At 35.7% G+C, this 13,524-nt stretch overlaps 2 protein-coding genes across 3 annotated transcripts; one reads left to right on the plus strand and one right to left on the minus strand.

Annotated features, from left to right (window-relative positions):
• Nucleotides 1–564: 564 nt before the first annotated feature.
• On the minus strand, nucleotides 565–4,639 carry LOC107622325 (histone-lysine N-methyltransferase, H3 lysine-9 specific SUVH1). Of its 2 annotated transcripts, none has more exons than XM_016324182.3 (3): nucleotides 4,340–4,639; nucleotides 1,923–4,107; nucleotides 565–867 (listed from the first exon to the last, which is right to left on the minus strand). In XM_016324182.3, exon 2 carries the CDS (start codon nucleotides 3,943–3,945, stop codon nucleotides 1,963–1,965), a length of 1,983 nt encoding a protein of 660 aa, XP_016179668.1. In that variant the 5' UTR covers nucleotides 3,946–4,107; nucleotides 4,340–4,639; the 3' UTR covers nucleotides 565–867; nucleotides 1,923–1,962. The 2 variants fall into 2 exon arrangements, 1 of the variants encoding a protein (XP_016179668.1); XR_015883140.1 differs by lacking the exon at nucleotides 565–867 and adding an exon at nucleotides 1,182–1,806 and having other exon boundaries at nucleotides 1,855–4,107; nucleotides 4,340–4,564.
• Nucleotides 4,640–11,746: 7,107 nt separating this feature from the next.
• U11/U12-31K (RNA recognition motif and CCHC-type zinc finger domains containing protein) lies at nucleotides 11,747–13,192 on the plus strand. Its single transcript, XM_016323625.3, has one exon. It carries the CDS (start codon nucleotides 11,810–11,812, stop codon nucleotides 12,626–12,628), a length of 819 nt encoding a protein of 272 aa, XP_016179111.1. The 5' UTR covers nucleotides 11,747–11,809; the 3' UTR covers nucleotides 12,629–13,192.
• The last annotated feature ends 332 nt before the right edge of the window (nucleotides 13,193–13,524 follow it).

The raw sequence follows: 13,524 nt of genomic DNA on the forward strand, positions 1-13,524 counted from the left end.
ATGTGTACTTTAGTATTTCTCAATTGAAATTCCACTGCTTCAAAATAATACACCATAAATTCCGTGAATGGGTGCAATAAAAAAAATAATTTGATGTTTCTACCTCACTTAAACACAATGCAAAGCTTATTTGAATAATAAATAATTGGTTTATGTTTTTGTAAATAATTTATTTTCTCAAGAACAGAAATAATAAAAAAAGGATTTCATTTTCAATCTTACTATTTCCTTTGCAATATCATGAAAATAAGATCATCAAGAATCACAAGAAAACCAAAAACATAATCGACAAAATACTCAGTTTGATCTCTAAAGTTATACTCAAGTCTCAATTTAGTCCTTGAAGTTTCAATTGCCTCAATTTAATCCCTAAACTTTCAATTGACTCATGGACGAAAACCACTGCAAAGACTAACGTGATTAAAATTTGAAAAGTTTATAGATTAAATTGAGGCAATTGAAACTTTAAGGACTAAATTGAGACTCGAATGTAACTTTAGGGACCAAATTGAGTATTTTCTCAAACATAATCCCATTAGGAAAGGATCTCAAAACAATTGAAGCATTTCTAAGCAACATTAATTACCTAGTTAAGATGAACAAAGTCACACAAACATTGTATCATGGCCAATTTGCTAGCCCAAATTTAACACAAATTATACAACTTCCATTAACTTGTTTTTTTCTCTTAAAGTTGGATATGGAAAAAAGGGCCATGTCAAGAAAGAGAGAAAGAGACATACACAATTTATTAATAGCCACTAAACACAACTAACTCTTGAAAATGATATTTGGAAGCATGAATCCAAAAAGCTTGGAACTTCTTAACTGGGATTTGACTTTTGACATAAGAGTGCCATCATCCATCTGTTAAAAATGAGCAAGAGATAAATGAATAGGAAAATTTTAGCTTCCATGAAAGCACCATCTTTTCCAAAAGTTCCATGCATAAAAACTCGGATTCGGAATTAGGTAAAGACTCATATGCAGTTATCTTCACGTGAAGTTGATACTTGAAAATCGTTGGATGATGATTTAGTCAAACTTGTCAAATCATCTGACGGTTCTTAAATATCAACTTCATATGAAGACAATTGTATATGAGTTTTCACCTCAGAATTATAATGCAGAATCTGATTGGATGATTATGTAAAACTCTTTCCACTGAGAGTGCATTAAAATTTTTTTTTTACCTCCACAATCCAAAACCGAATTTCAGATAAAGAAATGAGAAAAACTCAATCACAAGTTTTGACCGGCCAGCCTACTCGGCCCTACCTAAACCGAATCCCATAATCCGGCAATCTCAACTTCGATGGCCTGTGTCCCGCTCTACCGGCCCTCATCACACAATCAATCATGCCTCGGACACGGATTTCCATCCCCAAGGATTCCGGCACAACTATACACAGGGCCAAGCGAACGAAGGCGCGAGCCTAAACACACTTAACTCTACCCTACCTACTTGAAACAACAACAAACACATATATGAAAATTTAAACATAGTTTAAAAGAAGTCATAATACTATTATTAGACTTCCATCATGCATAAAAAAGCCTAAACTGATCATGAATCCCAATGGCATGTAACATGAAATCCAAGGCATTATGAACTTGAAAGCCTAACCGATTTAACTTCCTTTTTCCCCTTTTCTATTTGGTGAAATGGTAATGGTAGTTAATCCGGAAATGCCACACGCCATCATCTCAAGAGTAAATTTGACAGATCAAATGCATTTCATCACCTCCATTTTCTTAGAGAAACCATCTATTCTTATATATTCTAAACTTTAACAGAAAAATTGACTTGGAAACTGAAACTTGTTGCATTAGAAAGAGCGAGGAAGGAAAAACAAAAGTTTGTGCATGCTAAAGAGTGCCGAAACATGAAATAATTTCAGTTCAGTCATGAATGGATTTACCTCATTATCGTGCCAGTCGGAAAGCTTCTGCAACAAAATATCAACCAAAGGAACCGCGGCATTTTGACGATCCACATAAGCACCTCTTTTTCCCTTTGGAATCTCTGCTACCACCAGCATGCCCAGAACTAGCAATACCATAGTCATAGGTTAACTCGGTCATCGGGGGAATGTGACTGATTGCGAAAAACGCCACATGTAGGAATGATTGATTGTTTTCTTCATATAAGATAGGTTGCCAGAAAACATTCGGGGAGCAACTATGGTTCATGAATCTAGCTACATTCCCAACATTCTTGGCACTAATAATAAGAGGATACGGCATAGTGTAGTCCTCTGTAGAGTCATTTGTGCTAACTTCTTCGAGTAATCTAGGTTCATAGTTCCACTTGAATTCCTCATAAATTCGAGTTGTGTCGAAAACATATTCATTACCATCTCCTTCCTTCGCGAGCTGATTCAACCTTGCTTGATCAATAACTTCTCCTGCATACTCACAAATGAAAGAACCGGCACGAATAGGATCCAGTGATCTAAGACCCCATCCTCTATCCTTTGTTTTGAATACTTCCATGTGGTGCTTCAGACCGGTCTGGGAGGCTCGATTTTTGCAGTTAGGGAAACACTGGCATGTGGGGCCACATTCATGAATCAGCGGCCTTCGACTCACCAAAATGCTGCCACCGGTGTACGGAAAATCTCCGTCGTTTCTCCTAATGCAAGAGCAGTTCAAATCACCAGGGACACATGATTTACCACAGCTGCAGCCATGTGAAGGCTGCATCAAACTGAACGATTTCGGATGCCTGAGGGAATGGAAGTAAGTGAAATATGCAGGCGCCTTCACATTATCAACATCATTGACAAGTGATACCGGAATACTCTCGGCTCCTGAGGAGAGGTCTCCAATAATAAGCCCGGTCCTCGAAGGGAATCCAGACTTGAATTTCTGAACTGATTTCCAAACAGCAAACGCACTCGGCTGCCCCGGAACTCTTACCAACTTATACTTGAACACACCACCGCCACTTTTTGCCCTGTCGACCCAAGAATCTTGGATTTTATACAGACCATCATAGACATAGATCTTTGAATTTGGATTGGCGCCATCTCTTATGCCCCGAATGACTCTTACCTCGTTGCGTTGTCGTGAACTTCTATCCAAAGCAAGATTACCCCTTTCAAGCTTTTGATCTGTCACATGCTTATCTTTCTTGTTGAAGTTCCCACCCTGACCGGTATAAATTATAACATCATTATCCTCAGCTTCATCATCATATTCTCCTGATGAAACAATGCTTATAGCGATAATTTCCTCCTCGAACTCACCCTTCACATGCAAAGAGTCAATTCCACCCATGGAGGGAGCATGCAGACCAACAATACATAACTCCATTCGGAAATAGAAGATATCCCCTATCTCAACCCCAGGAACTGCTCCCACTCTCTTCCTCAAGTTTGTTCGAATCCCTTTGCTCATCAAAGTATTGCAAGCTTTAAGATCCGACCGCTTGATTGACCCGGTGCTCAATTCCTTGGCATCATCAAGTTGGCAGATCCTTCTCCGAATCGCATCAAATGTTGTCATTATAAGATGAACAACTTCCCGGCTTCCGTCTTCCCTTTGAGCCGGGCTTATACCAACCAAACCACTTGCATCAACAGGTACTCCTACAGCTTTCTTATTCCTCTTTGCAGCCGATCTAGCACTTCGAGAAGCTGCATTCTTCCTCCCACTAGACCCATCCATCGACGTCCCACCGTCTCCCGCCCCAGCAGGGCTCCTATAAGCCCGTATCGGAGCCGGTATGGCACCACCCCTTGGGGCCCCCGAAGATCCTTGCTGAGGTGCACCAAATGGGAAAAATGGTGAAAACCCTGAAGGGTACTGCCCAGAGGCTGGAGCTTGAGGTGACATTGGGAACACCGGTATCAAACTACGCATCGGTTTCACATCCAGAATCCTTGACTTATCAATAGGACCTGAAGGTGGAACTGAGTTTTGAGCTAACCCTTCTTCCATTGCAGACCCTTTTTCACTTCAAACAAACACTCACACAAAACCAAGCTTCCAAAAGCTTCAAATTCCTCTCTTTTTCACCTCAAACAAAAACCATCCTAACCTACTCTCTCTCAACTTTCACAACTTAATTTCAAGCCCCAACTTGGAAAATCCCATCATTTTCTGCCAAAGAAAACTATAAATAAGCCATGCAATTCTAAACACGCTTTCACAAAAATTAATTTGCAGAAAAAACCCAGAATGAAAATGCAATCAAGCAGGAATTTTCACAGTAAATATATGAACCCCAAATTTGGCCGAGTTTTAACCGAGCTTAAGAGAGATCAGATAAAAAAAATAATAAAGAATTATTTATTAGAACAAATTCTGAAACAGAAAGGGTTGTTAGTGTTACCTTTTTCTTATTGCTGGAGCTCTCTGACAGAGAAAGAAACATGAATCTGAGGGGTGAAGAGTGAAGATGATGGAAGCAAAAGAGAGAGTGAGAATTTGGGTTCTGAGAAGAGCAAGTAGTGGCTTCAATTCAAGCCTTTGATGAGGAAAATAGTTTAATAATGAATAGTATCTTGAGTTTAGAGTTTAGACTTTAAAACCGTACCACAACAACACGTGTTGTAATAAAAGATTCACTGTTCTTATGAGTTTGTATGTTATGTCCGATTCGCTATGCAATGCAAAAATTGGAAACAAAACGCGGAGAAAAAAACTCAAAACAGCTCTGACAATTATTTCAAAAGATAATGAAATTTTTTGACAAAAAAAAAATTAATTCGATTTTTAATAATTACTTCAAAAGGATAATGAGATTTTTGTGCTAAAAAAAAATTAATATTATTTTTTTGACACAGAAGCTAATCAATCCTAAAAAAAAAAAATCAAGGACCGAATTGAATATTTTTTTTTTTAAAAACTTCGTTATTCTTTCGAAGTAATTGTCAAGGATCGGATCGGGTATTGACTCAAAAGTGTATTTCCATTTCCTTTTCTTCAAATCAATTCTCTCTTTCATCATTTATATTTAGAGTCAACATTTTTAGTAAATATAAATAGTGAAAAATTAATGAGTATTTGTTGAAATATTAGTTATATATAAAATTTATTTAATAAAAATCTTTAAAAATTAATATTAAATTTAAATAAAATTATAAAAACATTATATATTTTAGTGTTTGAAAGAATTTATCATCTGATACATATATTTAATAAATTTAAATACTATAACACAAGAAAAAATGTAATGTAGAAATGAATATAATGTTTTAATAATTAAAACTAGCATCTATCTTTTTATGATCATGATATATTGTATTTTTAATATTATTATTACAACTAAATAAAATTAAAAATATAAATTGTTGAAAAAAATGGTGATAAGTAAGTGACAAAAATAATATATAATTAATAAATATAATTAAATTAAAAATATAAAAAACTTTAAAATATTGTAAGAATATCATATATTACAGTATTTTAGAAGTTCATCATTTAATATATAATGAGAAAATTGTTTAGCAAACTAAAATAAAGAATTGTAGTTATCAATCAAATTTTTCAAATAATTATGCAAAATATTAGCAAAAAGAAAAAAGAAAAAGTGAGAGACATAAAATTATGTGAGAATATATATATATATAATACTAATTTATATAGTAAATATAATAGAAGTAAGAATAAAAAGCGAGAATAAATTAGATTTTATGAATTAATTTATATCTATTAAAGAAAAATAAGATTACTACTAAAGATGTAGAATAAATTATATAAAAATAAAGAATAAAAAGAGATAAAAAATTAATATTAAATATTATATAAGAAAAATAAAAAGTGATGTAATGATAAAAAAAATTATAAAATGATAATTTTATTAAAATATTTATGAAAATATTAAAAATTATTTAATATGTTAAGAATTTATTGTGTTATTTCTTGATTTTTCTTTTTATATATATTATAAATAAATGAATAGATAGATAGTGATAGAGAGAAGGATCAACCAGCAAATAAGAGTAATAATATTGTCAATGAGTTATAGCTCAAACGGCATAGTCTTCCCATACTTAATTAAGAGGTTGCGAGTTCGAGTCTCCTATCTTTGATAAAAAAAAAATATATTACTTAAAAATTAAAAGAATAATAACGTAATAAGCAGATAAGTGATCATAATTAAAGAGTCTATAATTTTTTTTCTAAATTTTCTTATAAATAATAAATTGAATGACGATATTGTCATTTTTATTTTTTATATTGGAAGAGATATTATGAAAGAGAGAGAGAGTAATAACGTAATAAGCGGACAAATAATTATAAAGTGTCTACACATTGTGTGTGTGAAAGAGAGACAATAATAACTAATAAGTGGACAAATGAGCATAAAGAGTTCGAAAACTTCTCTTAAATTTTTCATAAATAATAAATCGAGTGATAATATTGTTATTTTTATTTTTTATATTGGACGTGATATTATGACAGAGAGAGAGTGTCTGAAAAATTCTCCTAAATAATATCTTGAGTGATGATATTACCATTTTAGTTTTTATATTGTCACTCCACACATGATATATATATATTATGAAAGAGACAAAGTAATAACATAATAAGTGGACGAGTAGTCATAAAGCATTCGAAAACTTCTCCTAAATTTTCTCCTAAATAATAAATCCAGTGATGATATTGTCATTTTTATATTTTATATTGGAGGAGATATTATGAAAGAGAGAGTAATAACTAATAACATAGCAAGAGGACGAGTGATTATAAAATGTCCAAAAAATTCTCCTTAACAATAAATCGAGTGATGATATTATCATTTTTATTTTTTATATTGTCACCCCATATATATATATATATATATATATATATATAAAACGTAATAAGCGGACGGATGATCATAAAACATCCAAAAAATTTTTTTAAATTGTCTCCTAAATAACAAATCGTGTGATGATGTTATTATTTTTATTTTTTATATTGGAAGAGATATTATGAAAGAGGGAGGGAATAATAACGTAATAAGCAGACGAGTGATTATAAAGCGCCTGAAAATTTCTTCCGAATAATAAATCGAGTGATGATATTACCATTTTATTTTTTATATCGTCACTCCACACATGATATATATTATGAAAGAGAGAGAGTAATAACGTAATAAGCGGGCGATAGAGGTGGCAAATGGGTTGAAATCCGCTGACCCGACTCACGCAACTCGCAAAAAAAAAAAAGACAGGGCTAAAAATTTGAAATCGCCATAGTTAAAAAGCCCGCCTAACCCGCACTGCCTAATCCATGGGCTTTGGCGGGTTTCGGCGGGGTGGGGCGGGTCCGTCATTTTTCTTTTGTAATTGAAGATGTTTTAAGTTATAATTTGGATTATGTTCTATGTTTGATTGATTATTAGAAGCTTGAATATGTTTAATTATATGTTTTAGATAATATTTGTTTTATTTTTTACAATGTTAGTTTTATTATTTTGTTTTAAAAACTTTGTTGATGATTATGTTTGTTACATATTTAGAATTATAAAGATTTTAATGTTTGTGAATTTAAAAATTATAATTTTTTATGTCTTTAGAAATTATAATTTTATTAAAATGGTTGTAAAATTATATATATTGTTTAATATTTAATGGTTTATTAACAAAAAAAAAAGAAAATTGATGGGTTTAGCGCACCAACCCGCCATTAGGCGGAGCAGGGGAGGAATAATTCGGGGCCGCGGGCGGGGCGGCTAGCTTGTTTGCCACCCCTAGCGGACGAGTGATCATAAAACATCTGAAAATTTTTTCTAAATTTTTTCCAAAATAATAAATCCAATAATGATATTGTCATTTTTACTTTTTATATGGGAGGAGATATTATGAATGAGAGAAAGAGAAAGAGTAATAACGTAATAAACGAACAAGTAATTATAAAGCGTCCGATAAAAATTCTCCTAAATAATAAATCGAGTGATGATATTACCATTTTTATTTGTTATATTATTATTCTACACATGTATATTATAAAAGAGACAAAATAACAATGTAATAAGCGGACGAGTGGTCATAAAGCATCCGAAAATTTCTCCTAAATTTCCTTCTAAATAATAAATCGAGTGATGATATTGTTATTTTTATTTTTTTTATTGGAGGAGATATTATGAAAGAGAGAGGGAGTAGTAACATAATAAGCGGACGGGTGATTAATATATATATTATGAAAGAGAGAGTAATAACATAATCAGAATGAGTGATTATAAAGCGTCCGAAAACTTTTCCTAAATTTCCTCCTAAATAATAAATCTAATGTTGACATTTTATTTTTTATATTGGAGGAGATATTATAAAAGAGAAAAAGAGATTGTAATAACGTAATAAGCGAACGAATGATCATAAAATATTTGCAAATTTCTCTAAAATTTCTTGCTAAATAATAAATTGAGTGGCGATATTGTCATTTTTATTTTTTATATCGTCACTCCACACATGTGATATATGATTGTTCCGCTTCTTTGCCTACTTCTTCGCGTTCCTCCTCCTCCTCATTCTCCTCCTTCTTTTTCGCGTTCCTTCTTCTTCACGTGTTTTCTCCTTATCGTCATTTTTTTGTTGTTGTTGCTGCTTTTTTTTTTCTCCTTCTCTCCCTGGTGAAGAAGTAGTAGAAGGTGAGGAGGAAGAGTTTTGAATTGTGCAGAACAGAAATAAACCGAAATTATATTTAAAAATGAACTAAAATTATATTTAGAATGAACTAAAATCATTAAGTATTTCAGTTCATTCTAAATATAATTTCAGTTCATTTTTTAATATAATTTCGGCTCATTTCTGAATGAATTATTTTATTATGATTTTTTCTTATTTCACTATCTTGAGAGGAATAAAACCAAGAAAAAGAGAAAAAAAAAAATCAAACAAAAAAAAAGAAATAAAAAAAATTCCTCAAAACTTCTCATCATGTTCTTTTTTTCTTGTCTTATTCATCTAATCAAATAAAGAAGAAGAAACACATAATGCTGCAAAATCACTTGATGGATTTGGATGTGCTTTTGTTCATGATTCAATTTTATTTGTGTGTTTGTTTTTGAATTAAGTTTGTGTGTTGCAATCATTAAGTAATTTCGATTTATTATGGATTTAAATAAGGTGCATTTAGTTTGTGCTTGTTTTGAAATGAGTTTACATTTGAATTTAATTTTTGGTACATTCTAAATATAATTTCAGTTCATTTCTGAATATAATTTCGATTCATTTCTACTCTACACAATTCAAAACTCTTCCTCCTCATCTTCTACTACTTCTTCACCAGGGAGAGAAGGAAAAAAATAAAAAAAAATATAGCAACAACAACAACAAAAACAAAAGAATGACGATAAGGAGAAAATACGTGAAAAAAAAAATGAACGCGAAAAAGAAAAAGGAGGAGGAGGAGGAGGAATGTGAGGAAGAAGACGAAGAAGAAGAAGCTCCACGCGTACGTGAATTTGAAACAAGAAGAAGAAGAAGAAGGAGAAGAAGAAGAAACGAACGTGAGAAGAAGGAGAAGAAGAAGAAGAAGCAACAGCGCGTGTAATCACGCTCTTTTAATGATAGTGATTTTTGTTGGTGTTACGCCTATTTGGATGAACTTGGATGAAAAAATATTTGAATGTGTAGCAATCTGTAAAAATTATTAGCTTCACCGTTTTTCTTTTTGTTGTTATTCCTCTTTTATTGTCTTAGCATTGTTTCAATTGTGGAAATATGGTTCGATGTGGTAATCAGACACTAGAAAATTCTATTTGATCAACCACAAGTGTGGGGGTTAAACATTTTACTTTCTAGAGAAAATGATAAATAAGTCCCTGACATTTTGTTTCGCAGACATTTTTGTCTCTGACAATTTAAAAATACTTTTAAGTCCCTGACCTCTTCAAAAGTTAGACATATGAGTTTTTCTGTTCATTCGAGTCCATTAAACTCAACGAAAAAGTCTGACGTGACTTTTAATAGGTTGACCTGACCGTTACGATGTCCTACGTGAAAAGAAAATTTTTAAAACAGGATAAATTAGTCCCTCTCCTTTAAAACGACGTCGTTTGGTGAGTACTCCTCATCTCAATCATGTACGCTTCTCCTGGCGGCTGGCTCAATCCCTCACATTGTTGCTAGACCTCCTCACCTTCCTGCTCCTACTGGTGCTCGTCGGTGGAGGATTTTCATCATGTTCGTTAGGGTTCTTGTTCTTGTTCTTTTTCTTCTTCTTCTTGTCGATGTCTAACAAGGAAGCTTGCTTTCCCTCCTCCAATGGCGAATTTGGCACTGTAAGGCCCACATCGGTTGGAGAGGGGAACAAAGCATGCCTTATAAGGGTGTGGATACCTCTCCCTAGCATGACGCGTTTTGACGAGTGAGTGTGGGGGGCTTCAGCTATCATCCCTATCGTCAAAGGCAAAACCGTGAGGCCTTGTGTGCCAAAGCGGACAATATCGTGCTAGCGGGTGGTCTGGGCTGTTACAGATGGTATCAGAGCCAGAACCCGGATCGATGTGCCAGCGAGGGCGCTGGACTCCCTTAGGGGGGTGGATTGTAAGGCCCACATCGGTTGGGGAGGGGAACGAAGCATGCCTTATAAGGGTGTGGATACCTCTCCCTAGCATGACGCGTTTTGACGAGTGAGTGTGGGGGGCTTCGGCTATCATCCCTATCGTCAAAGGCAAAACCGTGAGGCCTTGTGTGCCAAAGTGGACAATATCGTGCTAGCGGGTGGTCTGGGCTGTTACAGGCACCAACACCGCCACAAGCGGTGATCAAATTCAGTCCAATAACGGCGCATTGGCTTCATTCTACTCTGCTCTCAGAAGTACCAGGACATGGTGAATTGTCGCTGGAATTATATTTGGGAAGTTGGAATATGAGTTAATTGAAATCACCTGGTTAACAATGGACATAATTTTAAAAGAAAATGGAAGATTCACACACTTAACAAGCGGAGATGGGCTCTTATTCCGGATTTCATACTTTCTTAGCTTGCCAATATTTATAAGCTCTTCCTGTTATCTCATCGAATTTTGTTTTTTCCTTCATTTTTTCCCATGTAAATAGATGGTTGATCCTGATTGACTAGATGTTGTTGCAGGTATTGAAAGTAATCCAAAACTAAAAAGGAGAGGTAAAAAAGCAGCAACAGTTTTCATTCTGAGTTGTATCATTCTCATACAATTTCTTTGATAGTTGATGAAGCTCATGGTAGACACTTGGATTTTCATTCTGAGTCGCCAAACTCAGCCTTTCAATAAGGCGCTGATCTAACAATGTCGTTCGATATGGTAGATGGATTTTGCGGGTTCCAGATTGGGAAAGGGAAAGAGAATTATGGTGATTGAAATAGTAACAACACCAAAAATAAGGAGCAGAGGTGAGAGGGATGGTTGTGGAAGTTGCAACGGTATATGGTGGTGGTGGCATGGGAAGGGACGAGCCTTTGAAGTGGAGAGATTCTATTCAAAACTACGTCGTTTTGAAGGAGGGGGATTAATTTGTCCGATTTTAAAAACTCTCCCTCCACGTAGGACACCGTAACGGCTAGGTCAAAGCACGTCAGATTTTTCGTTAGGTCTGACGGACCCAAATGAATGAAGAGACTCAGATGTCCGATTTTTAAGAGGCTAGTGACTTAAAAATATTTTTAAAATTATCAAAGACAAAAATATCTACAAAACAGAAAGTAAAGGACCTTGTCTACCTTCTGATTGTTCTCCAAATGACTTCGTCTTAGACTAGATTTAGTATCAAAGTCTAAACGACGTCGTTCTACTAATTTAGCATGGCAAGGAGTGCCACATCACTTACGGCGTTAGCAGAATATATTTAGGGTCGGGGGGGCAGGCTCTTCCGTGAATCGAAAGGAAAGCATGGCACCCAAGAGAGCTACACACACCGATAGCGACGACGAAGACGACATCTTCTACTACCGCTTCTGCTCTTCTTCCTCATCTGCCCAAGCCCAGGCCCAGGCCCAAGACCAGACTAAGACTATTACTACTGCTGCTGGATCCGCTTCTTCTTCTTCGTTGGCTCCCTCGAAATCAACCCTCTACGTTTCCAACCTGGACTACGCCCTAACCAACTCCGACCTCCACACACTCTTCTCCACCTTCGGCCGCATTGCCCGCGTAACCGTTCTCAAGGACCGCCATACCCGACTCAGTCGCGGCGTCGCCTTCGTCCAATTCGTCACTCGCGAAGACGCCCGCCGCGCCGCTGATCAAATGCACGGCAAGATCCTCAACGGCCGCACGCTCTCCGCCTCCATCGCACTCGACAACGGCCGCGCTCCGGAGTTCATTCGCAAGCGCGTCTACAAGGACACTGGCCGCTGCTTCGAGTGCGGCCAGTCCGGACACCTCTCCTACGACTGTCCCCGCAACCGCCTGGGTCCTCGCCAGCGCCCGCCTCCGAAGCGTGGCAGGCGCGGAGGCGGCGGAGGTATGGGAAGAGGCGGGAGAGGCAGCCGGCGAAGGGAGGAAGATGACAATGACGATGATGATGATGATGAGGGATCGGACGGTGGCGGTGGCGGCGCGGAGCGGTTTGAGGATGATAATTGGGCTTCGGTTGTAGACGGCGGCGCCGATGAGAGGCTTTTGGGGAGGAATGAGAAGGTTGTTGCCAAGAAGAAAGAGAAGAAAGCTGGGTACTTCAGCGATGAGAGCGACGAAGATGATGAATGAAGATGAAAAAATTGAGATTGGAATTGGAAAGAGGAATTTGAAGATAGGGTTTTGAAGGGGTGGATTCAGCTTCATTGCTGCAAGTTGATTAGAATTTTGTACATGATTAATGTATTTTCTACTTAGATGCCACCTTGGATTGCTTGATTGTGAAAATAGACATAAAATTAATGTATTTTTTATATATACTCTGCTTTGAATTATGGTTTTGTGACAGAAGTGTGCAGAAATATAGAGAAGACCCACTTCTATGGAGTATAGAAAATACAAGAAGGTTTTATTTCTGCATCTGTTGTCAATTTATCATTGCTGTGTCAGAGACAGAATCCAAACACAGCCTTATACTGAAAGAGTGTTGTTTATGTGCATTGAAATGTAGAAGTACTGAAGTAGCAATAGTATAGTGGTCTTGGGATTTCTTTTGCTTCTTATACTTGAATTGTTGTTGAGCTTCTCATTTGTCTGTTTTGCATCGTAATTGGTAAATCTAGTTGGAACTTGGAAGTAGATGAATAGTATTTGTAACAACAACTTACATTACAGGATACATTGGGTTCTCAGGAATTTATCATCTTCAGTTCTTTACTCTTTCTGCACTATATGTTCATTTTTGCATCTTCTTTCTGGTTTTCTGTTTCGGTGATAGAATAAAGGTTATTAGGGTTGAATAGTTTTGAGAAGACAGACAATTAATTTGGAGATTATGTCATAAAAACTGGTTTTCAGGTTATAACAGGTGATGAGTGTATGCGTAGTTGGTGGTTTTGTCCATCTAGTGTCTTGCTCTACACACATGCAATTAACATTTGCACCAAATATAGATCCAAATTGGAAGGAGTGCTCCGCATCCTATTGCATTTGTTAAAAGAAAGACTTGAGTTCAGGCTTTAACAATA

The sequence above is a fragment of the Arachis ipaensis genome, chromosome B10 (genome assembly GCF_059453495.1).
Source record: "Arachis ipaensis isolate K30076 ecotype BB chromosome B10, ASM5945349v1, whole genome shotgun sequence".
Taxonomy (NCBI): Eukaryota; Viridiplantae; Streptophyta; class Magnoliopsida; order Fabales; family Fabaceae; genus Arachis; species Arachis ipaensis.